Source organism: Meleagris gallopavo, chromosome Z (genome assembly GCF_905368555.1).
Source record: "Meleagris gallopavo chromosome Z, MGAL_WU_HG_1.1, whole genome shotgun sequence".
NCBI lineage: Eukaryota > Metazoa > Chordata > Aves > Galliformes > Phasianidae > Meleagris > Meleagris gallopavo.
The window spans coordinates 66173657-66189561 of NC_139435.1; the positions used below are offsets into that span (position 1 = coordinate 66173657).

General features: G+C 42.8%; 1 protein-coding gene across 3 annotated transcripts; it reads left to right on the forward strand.

Annotated features, from left to right (window-relative positions):
* The first annotated feature begins 777 nt into the window (after positions 1 to 777).
* PTGR1 (prostaglandin reductase 1) lies at positions 778 to 10028 on the forward strand. 3 transcript variants are annotated; one of them, XM_085214260.1, is made up of 11 exons: positions 778 to 796; positions 1203 to 1305; positions 1780 to 1886; positions 3649 to 3694; positions 4378 to 4437; positions 5670 to 5837; positions 6653 to 6770; positions 7063 to 7218; positions 7459 to 7564; positions 8712 to 8830; positions 9369 to 10028. In XM_085214260.1, the coding sequence occupies exons 3-11, from the start codon at positions 1781 to 1783 to the stop codon at positions 9477 to 9479; spliced, it is 990 nt and encodes a 329-aa protein (XP_085070386.1). In that variant the 5' UTR covers positions 778 to 796; positions 1203 to 1305; position 1780; the 3' UTR covers positions 9480 to 10028. The 3 variants fall into 3 exon arrangements, with proteins under 3 accessions (XP_085070386.1, XP_010724442.2, XP_085070388.1); XM_010726140.4 differs by lacking the exon at positions 778 to 796 and adding an exon at positions 901 to 919; XM_085214262.1 differs by lacking the exon at positions 778 to 796 and adding an exon at positions 1037 to 1055.
* Positions 10029 to 15905: the final 5877 nt, after the last annotated feature.

The window sequence follows — 15905 nt, forward strand, 5'->3', positions numbered from 1 at the left end:
AAATGTGGAGGTTGGTGGCCCTGCCTGTGGCAGGAGGGTTGGAGATTCGTGATCTTTGAGGTCCCTTCCAACCCTGGCCATTCTGTGATTCTGTGAAAGTGGTAATGTCACCATCCCTCCAGGAGGTCAAGAAACATGTAGATGTGACACAGAGCAATGTGGTTTAGAGGGCATTGTGATGATGGGTTGATGGTTGAACTTGGTGATCTCAGAGGTCTTATCTTAGAGGATCTTTCCAACCTTAATGATTCTGCGATTCTGTGATATCATCAAGATTATCACACAAACTTATGCAGCTTCATGCTTGGAAAAACGAAGAGCACCAGAAATATGAAACAAAGGATAGGGTGGAATGGGACAGCCTGTTCCTGTTCTGCGCCTAAACTGAAGAAACAAGGTATTGAGAGATAATGGTGGGAAGGTAAAGAAATGGGCTGCAATCTTGAGGCACACCGATAAGAGACAAAAAGCTGGGAATTAAGTAGTTACCGACTAAGGGAGGTGGCAGAGGGTGGGGAGACAAAGCATTTCTGAATCACTGCGAGCTCTGCCCAGGCAAGCAGCCACCAACCAGACATCCCTCACCTCTGTTGTTCCTGGCCTGCATGCAGGATGCACCACTAGGAAAAGCACACCGCGGTACTGTGAATAAGAGAGTGAGGTCAGCTTTCTTTTAGCCCTTTTACAGAGTTTGCTGTTGGAAAATTTTGAGTTGCACAAGCAAGCATCTCCGATACACAGTGAGTGCAGCGATGGCTAGAAAAAGTCAAGGAGGGCCAGCGGCTTTAAAAGTAAGGTAATAACAATAATAAAAACAATCCAAGTGTAATTGCTGCTTACAAGCTTTCCCCGACCTTTGTTCCGATTCGAGGAACAGTGGCTCAGGCTGCTCGCTCGTTAATACGGAACGCTTTGTCATGTGAGCTTTTTGGAAGGCACGCAGTTCGGACGCTGGTGTTGCCCAGCGGGGGCAGAGCCCGCCGGCCCTGCACAACCAGGGCAGCGCGGCGAGGGCAGAGCTCCCATCCGCGGGGCCACGAGCTTCCATCCGCGGGGTGGGAGACGGCCCAGCTCGGGCCGATGGACAGCCCGGAGCTAGAGGGCAGGGCTGAACTTTGCTCTTGCTCCGGGGCAAATGCAAGTAGGGGCGGTGCCTGCGCTGGCGATAAAAGCCCCAAGAAACTCTTGTCTTTGTCTTCTAGGACGTGTGTCGTGATTTCGGGAGCTCGGGCCGGATCGGTGGCGGAGGTGTGCGACCCAGTCTAGACAGCAGAAGACGAAGCTTTCCATCCCCGCCCGATCTAAGTATGAGCTTCTTCCTGCTCGCTTACAAGAATGAGAATGAGGTTACGAGGGAAAAACACGTGCAAGCCGCTTGTTCGTTTGCGCGTTGTTTGGAAAACGCCATTGACAATGCGATGCCGGGTTTTAGCCCGGAGCCTTGCAACCGCGGAAACAATTTCTTTCCACTGGTGGGGTTGTTACTGACGGGGAAAAGGCTTTTCCCAGTTTTCTTAAACCTTTTGTTAAGCTTCTCGTTTTCTTTAAACCAGTAGATTTTGCCTCCCGAGTTTCTTTGCCGCGGGAGACGCGCATCTCAGCGGGGCTGACCTCCCACCCGGCTGACCTCGGCCGTGAGTGCGTGTCAGAGATTGGCGGCTTCGGGTGTAGTTATCAGGCGGTCAAGATGCTTGGGTTTTGTGGTCCCCTGAGGCGCTATGCAGCCCTTGCTCGCAGCTTAGCACCGTTTAGCATCTCTTTGTGCTGTTTATTGTGCAGGATGGTGACTGCCAAGGTGTGGGTAATGAAGAAGCATTTTGAGGGTTTCCCCCAAACCAGCGACTTTGAAATGAAACAGGAGGAGTTGGCAAACCTGAAGGATGGAGGTAAGTGGAGTGCCATCATTTGCTGTCTGGAGGCTGGCTTACTGCAGACAAATGGCTGTGCGTCTGTAGGTCTGTCCATGTGTTCCTCACGCACAGAGTTTGCAAAAGGTTTGGCAGGGCTTACGGCAAATTGTCAGGGTAGGGCAATTACTCAAAGATGTGTATCTTGGCAAGTTTAGGGTGTTTAAAGACATCTGACAATAAACATTGGATGTGCTGAACTGTGTTTAGCCTTCAGGCAACTCTGGTGGGCCTAAGTCCCACTGCACTTAACACGTGTCAGTGATGCCTCATGATTTTCAGCTATATTGGCAAATAAAGCATGCTGGAAAAAATCGCTGAAGCAGTGTGCCCTCAAAACCGACGCTGTAAGAAAGCAATTAGCGTAATTTAAAAAGAGAGAGAGGAATTGGCTGCAACAAATGAGGTACTTCTAGTACAATGCAAACGTGCTTTATTGTTGTAAAGTTGCTTTATCTTACAAAATCCTTTGGTGGAAGCTGGAGAAGATGGTAACCTCTGGTTTTCTTTGTTATTTTTCTCATAGTGGGAGGGAATGCTGAAGGATAGACCTGGGGGACAAGAGAGTGACTGAGGTGGGACTGAGCCCCTTTTTGGAGGTTCTTAGAGCAGGAGTTGATGGGGGCTTGTCTTTCACTTAAAGAAATGGAAGGACTTCTGCTTGTGTTCCAAATCTTTTTTTCTTTTTTTTTTCTTTTTTTTTTCTGGGTAGTTCTTATCTGTGATATTTGCCCTGCTAGTAAGAGAGAATAAAAAGAGGAATAATAAATGAACAGGTTTTACTTGTGAATTTCTGTTTTGAAAAGAGTTGGGAGTAAAATAAGTGGCTAAACCCAAGAGATACTGATAAATGAATGAACCTACGGTTTTGGCTTTGCATAGTCTTCTGCACCATGCTGTCTTGAACCTCATCCCACTGTTTATCCTTCACGAGAATTTACTTCAGTTTAGGAGGCATGTCAAAGAAACCTCATTAAAGTGATAGTAGAACTAGTTAGGCTTACAATTTTATGGTTTGGAGGGTGATTTCTTCTTAGTTGTACTTTTATGGATTCTTACGGTATGTATGGCTCTAACACATCCATACATGCTTAGTACTTTAACTTATAATTATTTAAGAACACAGAGTCATTTAAAACATGGCCTTTCTTTTGATGTTACACAGCCTTGACTGTTCCTCCTGCCCACTCTGAGCGATGGAAAAATATCTGTTTAAATATATCTTTAGCTTCTATTTGTTAGGTTGATGCACTGGCCATTAAAAAAAAAGCATTATTAGATAGAGGTGGGCAGGTATTGCAGATTACACTACCTACAGAAGGTGTTCTTCCTCTTCAAGGGGGCAAGGTGATTGTTGCATATGACATTCACCAGAGTCTGTTACCACCCTCTGCTGGTTGAATCCTGGGAAGACGTACACAGGTGAAAGAAAAGTGCTTTGTTTAGGAAGTGTGGCCTGTTGAATCTTCTACAAAGAGAGAAGGCAGATAAAGACAAACAGGACTGAAGAGAAACCAGCTTTCCAGCAATTCTTCCAAAGATATCTTTTATAAGAGCACAGTTTAAATCCAGACAAAGCTACAGAATGCCTTAGTTGTTTCTGGTAGTTTATTCCTATCTGATGCCAATAGCACTCTTTAAACTATTGGGAGTTCCTATAGCTTTTTTGTGACTTTTTTTGATTTGTGGAACCTGTGCTTTAACGCTGTTACCCCGCTGTTTGCTTTGTCTTTTGTTGCAGAGCTGCTGCTTGAATCAGTGTTTCTTAGTGTTGATCCTTACATGAGGTATGTTAACTCACTTGTGTTCTCAAACCTTAATAAACGTGTCCTGGGTTCATCCTTCGTTGCCAGGGTCCCAGATATGCTTGTCTGCTTTGTATAAAATGTGTACATTAGCAGAGTCCCATGTCAGATTCAGCAGGACATTAGGATAGTTACACTGTGGACATGGAGTTTTCCTGAACCCTGTTGTTGTCCCTTGTGGTGACTTTTGAGCTAGAATACAGTGAGCCCAAAGGAGGCTACAGCCCTGCTGCAGAATCTGCTTTGCTTATCTACTCAAGCCTGTACTTGAGGATATGTATTCTAATAGGAAATTACTGATATGTTTTTGTTAACAGACAGCAGTTCAATTACAGGGAGACTGGGTATTTGCCCAGAGCTATGAAAAAGTCTGTTAGCCCCGATCTCAGAGATAATTCTTTGGAGTCTCAGCTTTCTTGTAGTGGTGGACCTTGCAGTGAAGACTAATACTGTCCTGTTCCTGACACTTCAGCTTGGTACTGATGGGGTGCTTCAGTAACTGTCTATGGAAAATATCCAATTATGTTATTACAAGGGCAAGATATTTGCAGTGTGTTCAAACTCATTAGTTATGCATTTCTGGGTCAGACTACTTTATAGTGTCTGGACATCACTTACTCTGGAAGATTACTTACAGTAAGCTGTCTCTCTGCCTGTCTTTACAGACCGTACAGTAAAAGGGACATGAAGGAAGGGGATGTAATGATTGGGACACAGGTTGCCAGGTAAGACCTTCTGTTCATCTTATCCATCCATGTGGCAGATGTCAAAGGAATGTCCTGGTGTATACAGCCTGTGATGTGTTCTCTTGACATGAGTCAAATAGTGCAGAAGTTGCATTCCTTTTTTTCATATATGCAATTGATTCAAATACTGTACTGTTTTTGTTTATTTCTTTATAATTTATAATTTTTTTTTATAATTTTCTTCTATAATAACCTTTTCTGCCTTCTTGGAGAGCATCTAGGCCAACAAACTATCATTTCTAGAGACAGTTATAAGGAGCAGCACAAAGGGCCAACCACTAAACATGACTCCAAGTGTCGACTTCATATTTTAAAATCTGATATGCAGTAATTGCATACCTAAGACTATGCATGAAGTCTCTTCCAGCTGTGACTGTTTCTAAAATGCCAGATGCTATATGACCGTAATCCAACCTTGTTGTAATGATTTAGCTACATAGATGTTTCCCTTTGTCAGCTTGCTCCTGCTGCGCTGCCTCTAAGTTGCTGCCCAAGAACATCTGTGACCTCTGACTCTTGCATTTCTCTGGAAGAACATCGGGGAATAGAACAAGCTGAACAAAAAACAATCCATTTTCAATGTTTTGAGGATGCTTAATTATTCCTTCCCAGGAAAATTTTCTCACTGGGCTAAGAAAGCAGAATTTTCATTTGGCATAGAGATACCCCAAGTATGAACTTCTGTTATTAGATATTGCCTTCCCTAAGAAGCATTTGCTTATCCCAAGAGGCTCCATATCCAGGATCTTCAACTTTTAAATTCTTTTAAATTAGGTGCAGGTTTTCTGAGAAAGCAAATGCTTTTAATATCATATTTGTGCCTCAGTTTCTTACTTTTCCATCCTTCAATCTCAGTGTCCTCTTTTGTGCCTTGGAGCTCATAGAAGCCTAGTTTGAATTCATAGCAGATGATGCTGGTAAAGCACGCAAACAAACAATCAAAAACAACAACAACAGCAACAACAAACAAAAAAAGTAATGGCATCTATATAGAACATCAGGTTTTTCATGGGTCAGGCTAAGTCTAGCATCATTTCACCCAAGAGATAGTAACCATTTTAAGAAAAACATCAGCAGGGTATGGGCTAAGTGTCCTGACACAAAATACTTTTTTCTCCTGCATCAAAGGACAACAGGAATCAGAGGAAGGCCCCCAAAAAGACTTGTCTCGTAGATATCTCTTTTTTCTTTTTTTTTCTTCCTTTGAGCAGGATTGTAGAAAGCAAGAATCCAGCTTTTGCAGCAGGGGCCTTTGTTGTGGCTAATAAAGGCTGGAGAACTCATTTCATCTCTGATGGGACGGACCTGAATCTCCTTCCTGCAAGTTGGCCAGAATCACTCCCCAGATCTCTAGCACTTGGGACAGTTGGTATGCCAGGGTGAGTATCAAGGTCCAAAGGAAGCTATCCTCTGGATATTGCTCTGCAGGATCAGAAAGATCAGAAAATCTTTTTGCCTGATCTTTTTCTGCTGTCTGATCACTCTGGTTTAAAATAAATAAATAAATAAATAAATAAAGCTGTAATGCAGGATGCTTTTGCCCTGTAGAGGGCCTGAAGTTTAACCCATTTTTTGGATCAGAAGAAATTTGCCTTGGAGGTTAGCATGCCTTTTTATGTGGTCAGGCAGGAAGAGAATCCAGGAAGGGCTGGAAAAAATCAAGTCCAGTCTGAATCAACCTGATTGGAAGGACTAAAACTTGACTTATGGATATGGGCTAGTCTGCTTTTATCTATTGCCATATTTCCAGAATTGCCCCCAAAATGACAATACAGCTGTCACAAAGTACAGTGAAATAGCAATCCTTAAGCCTGAAGCACTAAGCTAGAAGAAATTAAAGAAAAATCTGTTGGGTTTGAGAGCCAGTTGGTCATGTTGCTTAGCCTTTCAACTTGTGAGCACAAGGAAAGCTGTTTTTACATAAGATGGAATTGTACATCAATCACCCTGCTTCCCAGTAGCATGTATTAAAATGTTACAGCCGGTCCTGAAGAATAAGACAAGTTAAAAAGTTTGTCTCATAAGCAAAATTAAGAAGTTCTATAGTTGGATTTTTTTAGTAGTATTTCCTCAAGGATAAATAAATCTCAACCTTGTTCTTGTTGTGCTGATGTTTTAGTTTAATGAGATCAAATCACACTTCCATGTCTGAATTCTTTTATTCCACACTGAGCATTTTTCTTTTTCTTCACAGCCTCACTGCTTATTTCGGTCTGTTTGAGGTCTGCAAGATGAAGCCAGGAGAGACGGTGCTGGTTAATGCTGCAGCTGGTGCTGTGGGCTCCGTGGTGGGACAGCTTGCTAAAATAGGGGTGAGTGGCTTGAACTGGTCAGACTTGCACTGGAGGGCTATTGTGGGAGACAGAAGAACAAGGCCATGAAGGATCAGCAGGACAAACAATGGTGAAGATGTGCATTCAGTAAGTTTTTGAGATGAAAAAAGCTCCTGAAGATTTAGCAAAGCTTTGGAGCGTAGGAGCTCATATTCACAACCACCTGACTTCAAAAATGAGCCTTCCACCCAGCACTCTTGCATTCACAGTGTGAGCCTGTGTTGAAAAACATTTCTAAATGCTCTTTCTTTCTTTCTTTCTTTCATTGCAGGGTTGTAAAGTGGTGGGCTGTGCTGGCTCAGATAGCAAGGTTGCTTACCTGAAAAAAATAGGCTTTGATGAAGCCTTTAATTACAAGACGATTACATCCTTGGATGAAACCCTGCGTAAGGCTTCTCCTGATGGCTATGACTGTTTCTTTGACAATGTGAGTTCAGAAAGATCCTTGTCCTGAGCTAGCTGTTCATTTCCTTAGCCTATTGCAGGAACTCGATACTGAGTTCCATCTAACTGAGACATAGTTTCTGTAAGAGCTTACAACTTGCTTGTTCCTTTCTTGACTTCTTTCTGCAGCTGACTTGATAAGTAACACAAAAAACAAATGCTGAGAGGCAAACCAGCTATCTGTGGATTTTCTCTAATGCTGCTTGTGGTCTTGTTCTTGTAGGTGGGTGGAGAATTTGCCGCTATTGCTATCAACCACATGAAGAAATATGGAAGGATTGCAGTCTGTGGAGCCATCTCTCAGTACAATGACACTGTGCCTCAGAAAGGTGCGGGCCTCCTTTTGTGTGTCTGAGTTTAGTCACTATTTGGTGATGGCAGAGTGAAAAACATAGTGGCAGATGCTCAAGTTTTGCTGGGTTTTTTTGGTTGTTTGTTTGTTTTCCCAATGTGCCAGTTGCCTGTGTACATTTAGGTAATGAACTAACAAACTCTGGGGGATCTGATGTGTGACCACACTTCTTATGTGTACACACAGACATTCTCCTTACCACATGCTTGTATCAGGTGGAGAACTCGTGTTTAGAAATGGAGGCAAGACTAAACTTGGCTGAAATGACATTCCCCAGGGCTCTGAGCAGATGCAGATCAGTAGAAGGCAGCAAATGTGGTGAAATGGTATAATTTACACAGTCCATAGTTTAAGTTATGAGAACAGATTTCTCTGAGGTTTTTAGATGAAGTAGCTTCATTTTAGTTTGTGTGTGGTTGGGTTTTTTTCTTTGTTTTTATTCCCACATTTCTTAAGTGCAGGACTTCAGTTACTGATGCAACTGCTGGTAAATATGTTTGAATTTAATATTCGCTTTTAATAGCATTAAGTTTTCCAAAACCACTTTCTAGAAGAAACTAGAGGCTTCAGGAACTGTATTCTCTTTGATGGCTGACTGGCCTTAGACTCCCAGATGGCTTTAAATCTGGGCATCTTCAGGTGGAAGGGGGAGGGAGAGGGGAGAGGAGGTAGGTATCATGCATTTTTATTACTGAAGAAAATGTATTTTTTCCTGTTTTTCTGTCTTTGCTTGCGTTCTCATTATGTATAATTTCTTTTTTTTTTTTTTTTTTTTTTTTTTTTTTTTTTTTTTTTGAGCTTTAGTGAGATGGTTTGGCAAGCTTTCAAACAAGCTGTCAAAACAGTACATTGAGGATTAAGCAGAAAGCCCCCCAGCACAGGTCACTTTACATCTGAATGAAGTTGTTTTCAGCAGTGCTGGGTGGGTGTTCAGTCTCAGGTAGATCAGGTCTTTATTTTCCTGTGCTGCTCCCTGTCTCTGAACCTGTGGTCCTTTACCCTGTTCAGAAATAATAGAAGTTGTCTCTGCCTGGAACAACATATTTCAGTGTCTTTTACTGGCTAAAACCTCTCTCTATGCATTGGGCCTTATTTTAATAAAAGCTATTTCCTTTCTTTGCCAGGACCTTATATTCAATTTCCAATGATCTTCAATGAACTTAGCATGAAAGGGTTTATTGTGACCAGCTGGTATAACCGCCGGGAGGAGGGTGTGAAGGCACTGCTCAAATGGGTCGTGGAGGTAAGAAGGGAAGGGATAATTTTCTGTAATGAGTGCTCTCATCATAGTTTCTGTCTTTGCTAGGGGAGTTGCCCCTTGTCTTAGCTGGTGAAGAGATGGCATGATCTTTGAGCCTTCTGGGAAACACATAAGCCATTCATAGTATGCTTGATGCCTTCTGCTTTGTTGAGACTTGTGGTAATAGCTTGTGCTCTTAACTTAAAATTTCAGAATCATTCTAAACAATTATCTGACGATGAAGAGGTTCTTATTACTTTTTCTAAATATAAGCTGAATTTAAATGATCTACCTGCTCTTTGAGGACTGAGTAGCACTCTGTGTGTTCTGATGAGTTTTTCTCTGCAGTGATTTTTGTTCCCTATTTGACTCAAAGGGGTGAATCTCCCTAAAAGCAGAGAAATGGAATTGCTGCATACAAACTCAGTTTTGCAAAGATACGCTGGTGTGTACCAGTGTTTCAGATGGAACATATGTGCAACTTAATGAAAGCTAGGCAGCTGACAAATGAAGACTCAGAATATTCCCTTCTTCTTGACAGGGAAAACTGAAGTACCATGAACAAGTTACTGAAAGATTCGAGAACATGCCAGCAGCTTTCATTGGAATGCTAAAGGGAGAAAATATTGGAAAAGCTATTGTAAAAGTCTGAAGGTCTCTTCTTCCTGGGATACAAGCACAGGAGAATGTGATTCTGTTCATATAATTTGTAAACTCAATGTTAAAAAGGTGTTTTTCTATGTTTTTGCTGAATGTTTGGGGATAATTTCTCTTACTGTTGGCCTAATAACTGTAGGTATGTGCCTGTGGCTTTGAAAAACGTGAGATTGCTTTAACCAGCTACACAAAAAAGCTTTAAAACTTTTGAACCTCACCAGAACTGTAACTGGTTTAACTGTACTTTGAAAAGAACCTTAGTTGACTTATGAAAAAGCAAGAGGCAATTCTGAAAGCTTTCCTAGCAGATGGCACACCCAATGACTAATGTTTATCTATTGATTTTTGTCCAGAACTGTGCAAGAGCGAATTTAATTTTGTAACCAGTGTTAGTGAGCAAAGATCAAGCTAACAGTGTATGGGGATTCCAAGTTTCCTCACATGGCTGTATTTTTTTCTTTGTTTTTTTAATTTAATCGAGGAATGTAGGTATCAGTTATGCTAAGACAATGGAAAGAAAATAAATCTGTTAATGGGTACTTCACTTGTATTGCATTTCTGTTTGTGGAATAACCTTTTCTTCACTTTCTTGCAATAACACATGATCTTGGAAATATTTTAGCCACCTACTAAAATATGAGTTGTATTATTAGGTCTCACATTTCCTTAAGTAATGTAGGAATCAGTGTCTGGTCTTGTCATGATTTCCAGCCCAGCCTTCTTGGAAGATGGTGTCACTAAGCTGGCCCTGGCTACATTATACTGCTGTCAAGGTCCCACCTGGTGCTGAGTGAAGGAGGTGCACAGCTTGCCAATAATCTCAATCTTAGACATATTGAAAAAGTTGAATGAGAACCTGTTACTAGCTACAGGTTACAGAAAAATATTGAAGTTGATGGTGATCCATTGGTGGGTAAAGAATAAACGCTGCTATAGAGGAATTCTGAGTTGATTTTTGAGTTCTTATTATTGATATCTGAAGAGGGATTAAAAGAGGCCTTAAGGTTTTTGCAGGGGCAGGACTGGTGACCTATCAGTCAACAGGAAAAGAACATTTGAGATTTAGATCAAGTGAACTGAGCAAAACACATCTTGAAACTAATCGGCTAGATGTGAGAAAGTTGTTTTGGAGCAACTACTGTAGGAGAGGTGTTGGCTGTGTTATACGACTGAGGAGAAAGGCTCACCAGCTTGTGTTAGCTGTAGTTTTCAGTTGGCCTTTGAGGAAAATCTGTGAATTAATAACTGCTGTACAGTGTGGTAAAAGGTAAACAAGGCATGGGGTTTTGTCAGTAGATTTTGTGTCCACTAGCTAGAGATTTGCTGTTGGTTGACATTTCCCTACTGAGAGTATTTTCAAGTTCTAAAATACTGCATTGTTTTAAGATCACTGACTTACTGGTTTTTTTTGGGGGGGGAGGGGACTTGGTTGGTTGTTTTTTTTTTGTTAGAATTACTGGGTTCAGCCTGCTTTGTCATCAAACACTGAGTTGTGTCCTCTTGCTATCTGTATTTAGATTTTATGCTTCATGAGCTGCAGCAGATTTTGCAAGGTAGTTCTACCCACCAAAAAAAAAAAACAAAAACAAAACAAAACAAAAAAACCCACACACACAAACCTGACCCTGTTCCACTTCTGAACTTCTTTAAAGAGCATGGCTATTCCTAAAAATTCAAGCTTCCAGTTATGTACTAGAAACCATGCTGGCACCAAATGAAGCACTTAGAGAAGTCTGGTCTGAACTGATGTTGCTTTTGTGATGTCATTAGCTACATCATAGCCAGATGTCACCCATGCATCCACACTCCAGCCCACAGCAGCTATTTCTCTGCTAGATGTATTTTGATAGGCTAAAGCTACGTTTAGATGACTGTTTTCTACACTGGATTCAGTGTAATTGTATAAAAGGTTCCCTTTTGCTTTTGGGATCCCTGTTCTTTCTAAGTATGGGTGCTCCAATCTCTTGTGAAATCACAGGAGCTTGCAGGCACCTCTGGAGATGCTGTACGAGAGCCCTCAAGACAGATCTCCTGGTGTGGGATGGGAAGGACATAGCCAGTCAGGTCATGAGCATCTCCAGAGACTGAGACTCCACAGCCTCTTGGAGAAACCTGCCCAAGTGTTTGAACACCCTCAGAGCAAAAAGTGTTGGTTCTTGTTATTTCTGGTTGTTTTTATTATTATTATTATAAATTTAAGTGGAGATTCCCATATCTCAGTTTGTGCCCATTGCTTCTTGTATACCCACTGAATGGTTGGATGTTAGAAAGAACTTAGAGGGCAGTGAGGCCCTGGCATAGCTGCCCAGAGAAGCTGTGTGTACCCCTTTCCTGCAGGCGCTCAAGGCCAGGATGAGTGGTATCCTAGGCAGCCTGATTTGATGGGTGGCAGCCAGCCCACAGCAGGGGATTGGAGCAAGATGGTCTCCTCCAACCTAAACCATTCTATCCTATGATAATTCTTACATCTGCAGCCGATCATCACGTTGCCACTGAGAATCATAACCAAGAAAACTCTCCAAGCCAAACGGTAGTTTAGAAAGCTGGCATTGGTTTACTGCAGTGATGAGTGTGTGGAGATCTCTCCACAAATCACAGAGCTAAATCGCGATATGCACTTAGCATTGGAATATTCATACAGTTTTCCAAAGTTCCTGCCTATTTCCAGGTCTGTCATACATATTAAATCTAACATTCTACTCTTACTGATCAATTAAGGGGATTTGGCAGAGCCACTTTTGGTCTCTCAGTTTGCCCATGTATGGTGCTGATGCTGAGGTACACTGATTGCTCTTTGGCTCCTCCCCATAACATTTACAAAAACATTTTCTGTGCTTCTCACATATTCATTGCATAGCTGCAACAAGAGAAAAGAAAGCAGCATCCTTAAGATTCAGGATTTTTTTTTTTTTTTTTTTAATGTCCTCAGGATTTTTAAACTTCCTTGACAGGAAAAAAACTTCTTTGCTTCGTGCCTGGCTTCCCTATCTACCTAGGGACTGTTCACATGTTTGTCACACCACCCCAGCTCTCAGGGACAGGCAAATCACGCATGCTAGGATTTCTAGGCTGCCTCTTATCCTCCTCCAGCCCATTACCCGGAGGTACTGGCTGTCACGCTACCGCGCAAGAGAAAAGCATAAGGCGTTCGTTCCCAGGGCTGTTCTGTGTTTCAACGTATGTACAACCAGAACGGGTCACTGTCACCTCGTGGAGGTGGGCATGTCTCAGAGCTGCTTTCTCAGCCAACAGCAAGGGGAGCTCGTCTTCGCACAGCAGCGAGCCCTGAGCACGGCATTGATTGGCTGCCAGCCGTGTGCAAAGACAGACAGCAGCTGCCCCAAATGCAGATCCCTACAGGACCCCAACAGACTCCTCCTCTTTCCTGCTACAGCTTTCTGCTTTGTCTACGTGCCAAGGAAAACCTACAGGAAAGCATTTCAGCAACAAGAGCATTTGGCACAGTCACTTGTCACTTGAGATGAGGAGCAGGATCCCTGCTACAGCCAGGCCTGCAATGCTTGTTGTCAACCTCTTCCACAAAGACCTCAGATAGACCAGCTGGGGACTCACAGGCAGTCCTTAAGCCACTTCCTCACGTGACTGAAAGTTGCATGCGATAGACCCGCGCACAGTGGAGCTGCTGTGCCCCAGTTCTCAAGCTGTAGAGGTGAAAGCAGACAAATTCCTCCACATTAACTGGTGCTCAGAAGCTCAGTGCAGTTACTCCCACCACTACTGCTCAGGGGCTGTGCTAGCTGGGTAAAAAGGCAACAGAACTAATGGACAGCACAACTGGGAAGGTACTCAGCATGAGGCTGGTGCCAGGCAAGGTTTTGAATACTGTGTATTTTGAAAAGACAGAAATTTTCACTTGCCCTTTATGAAGACAGTTGATTTTGAGGAAAGAACACTAATTAAAGCTAGAGTAATTTTGAAAGCTCTTCTTGAAATCATCTGTGAGGGTCTGACATTGAAATCCAAGTCTAACATAATCCAGGTCTGGGAAGGAATGAAAAGAGGAAGGTCAATCAGAGCTGAAATTGGGCTGCGTATTGCAGAAAAAGATGTGAAGGAACACACTGGTTACTAAGACAATCCTTCCCTAAGTGCACTACAGCAGTCTGACACCATGACTGTGGTTACAGAGTTTTGCTACTTCCCTCCCACATAACCCTGCACTGTTCCCTTGCTCACTTGACTGAACCTTTGTGGCTTGCCCTTCCCTTTCATGATGGGAAGTCCTCTCTCATTAAACCTACTTACTCAGCCACACACTCCAATTTCTGTGCTGGAGGACTACTTCTCTTTCTGCTGACCTGCCCATCCACTCTGATGGGAAAGCTTCACAAACAGGTTTGCAGAGAACTTCGTGTTCTACTGGTTTGACAGCAAGACAGACATCTCAGCCTATTTTATAGCCAAATGACTGCTGGCAGTCATCACCTGAGGAAAGGATAACTTCCTAACTCCTAGAGGGAACCTCTAAATGTTGTTTCAGTGTGCACCAAATTTCTTCCACATGTGATGGAAATGAAACCAGCTCTTGTTATCCCCTCAAAGGCATCTTCCCAGATCACTGGATCAAAGCAGTTGTGTTCTTGCAAACAGTAGGTCACATCCTGCTTCTCACGGAAGTGACTTAAATGTGTCCAATGAAAGAGCAACTCTGCAGCATTACGTTCCAGCATATGGAAATACTGCTGTCTCACTCTTTCAAGTGAAAAGCTGCTCAGCCATTTAGCAAGTTAATCACACCTCCTGAGCTCTCCAGAGTATTACCTAATAATTCCATGTCAGGGCCCGTGCCCCAGGATTTAGTAAGGTTACTTGTAGCCACTGTATTCAGGTGGCATGGTTGAACCTGGCAGGAAGCTCAGTATCACGCAGCTCTGTGCTCACTCCTCTGTCAACAGCAGGAACAGGAAGAAAGTTAAAACTCACAGGTTGAGATAAACACAGATTAATAGGACAGAACAGGAAGGGAAAATAATAGACACACAAAGTATGTAGAACAAGTGACACACAATGCAATTGCTCCACCACCACCACCACGATGCCCAGCCAGACCTGAAGTAGCAGCCCTCTGTGCTAAGATGTGGTGTCCTGCCTTAGGACATCCCTTTGTCCAGTCCAGCTCAGCTATGCTGGTTCAGTTCCCTCCCAGCTCCTCAGTGGCGGGGAGATGCCAGACAGAACTGGAGTACATCTCTCCCACAGGGTCACTGCTGCCATAGAAGCTGAGACTCCTTACCCCTCAGCAAGGCATTGCCATTAGGCTTTGCTTTCCAGTGTTTGTAATGAGAAGAACCAACTTCAAACCAAGCATTTAGAAGGGAATATACTTGACATTTCCTTTAAAAGGAAAGGGTACTTGACAAAGTTCTTTGCTGCATATTTCTTAGAGGTGGCTTTAAGAACAGCTGCTTTAAAGCAAGGCTAAGCAAGTTTTTGTCCTTGCATACCGATTCTCAGAAATGGAAGATACTGCAGCAGAGGAAGCAGAAGGCTTGCTGCAAGAACTGCTTTGCACCCATTTGAGCACAAGATACTGCTGCCTTTCTGATTCCTCTCCTCATTTCTCTCTGAATTTGCAGTTTTTCCTCCATTCTAGCATGTAACTAACTAACTGGTCTTGCCTAACCTCAGCAGAGATGAGGTACTGTAGATCTCAGTTGCTTCTTTATTCCTTAAGGATGAAGTTCTTGCTGAATTTTGCCTAATTTCCATTCAGGGATTTTTAACACGGCCATCTTTCCTCTCTCACTTCCAGCTATTGCCCAGAGGAAATAAACAGGCCACCTGAGAATTGCTCTTAAAAGCAATGCTCGTTAGCAGATATGGTGATCTTAATGGCATGTTCTTCCCCAGTACCATATTATTTCCTCCTCACAAGTTTATCTATGGAACCACTTTGTATAGTGGTTTCCCACTTACCTGTGAATCATCTTTTAACACATGGCACTGCTGTTAGTCAGAGCAGTACAGAAAACATCTTGCATGCCCTCATTATATAAGCAGAGCTTAAATCCAAAATTCCTGATGGCTTCTCAGCTGGGAAATGTGGATGCTTCTTCAAATTGGAAAAATCTGTTTTTAAATAGGGGTTAAATACACAGCGATCTGCTGAAGGTCTCCTAGCCTTCCTTATGAGCCAGGAAAGGAACACATGCTTGTGATATGAATGTTGTGATATGAATGTAAAACTGAGTCACACATGAGCTGCTTACCAGAAAGCCTCACTCCACTTTGCCCATAGATACAGCAGGAAGTCTGTCTCACTTTTCCCATCAATGATGGAAAATGAGCAACAAAGCTCATTGGAACTCTAGCTCCAAACCATTAGGTGTTAGCTGCTGCTACAGCCCTGCTTCATTATTTACTGAACATTTACCAAGAGACAATACCTAGGCCAGCAAGA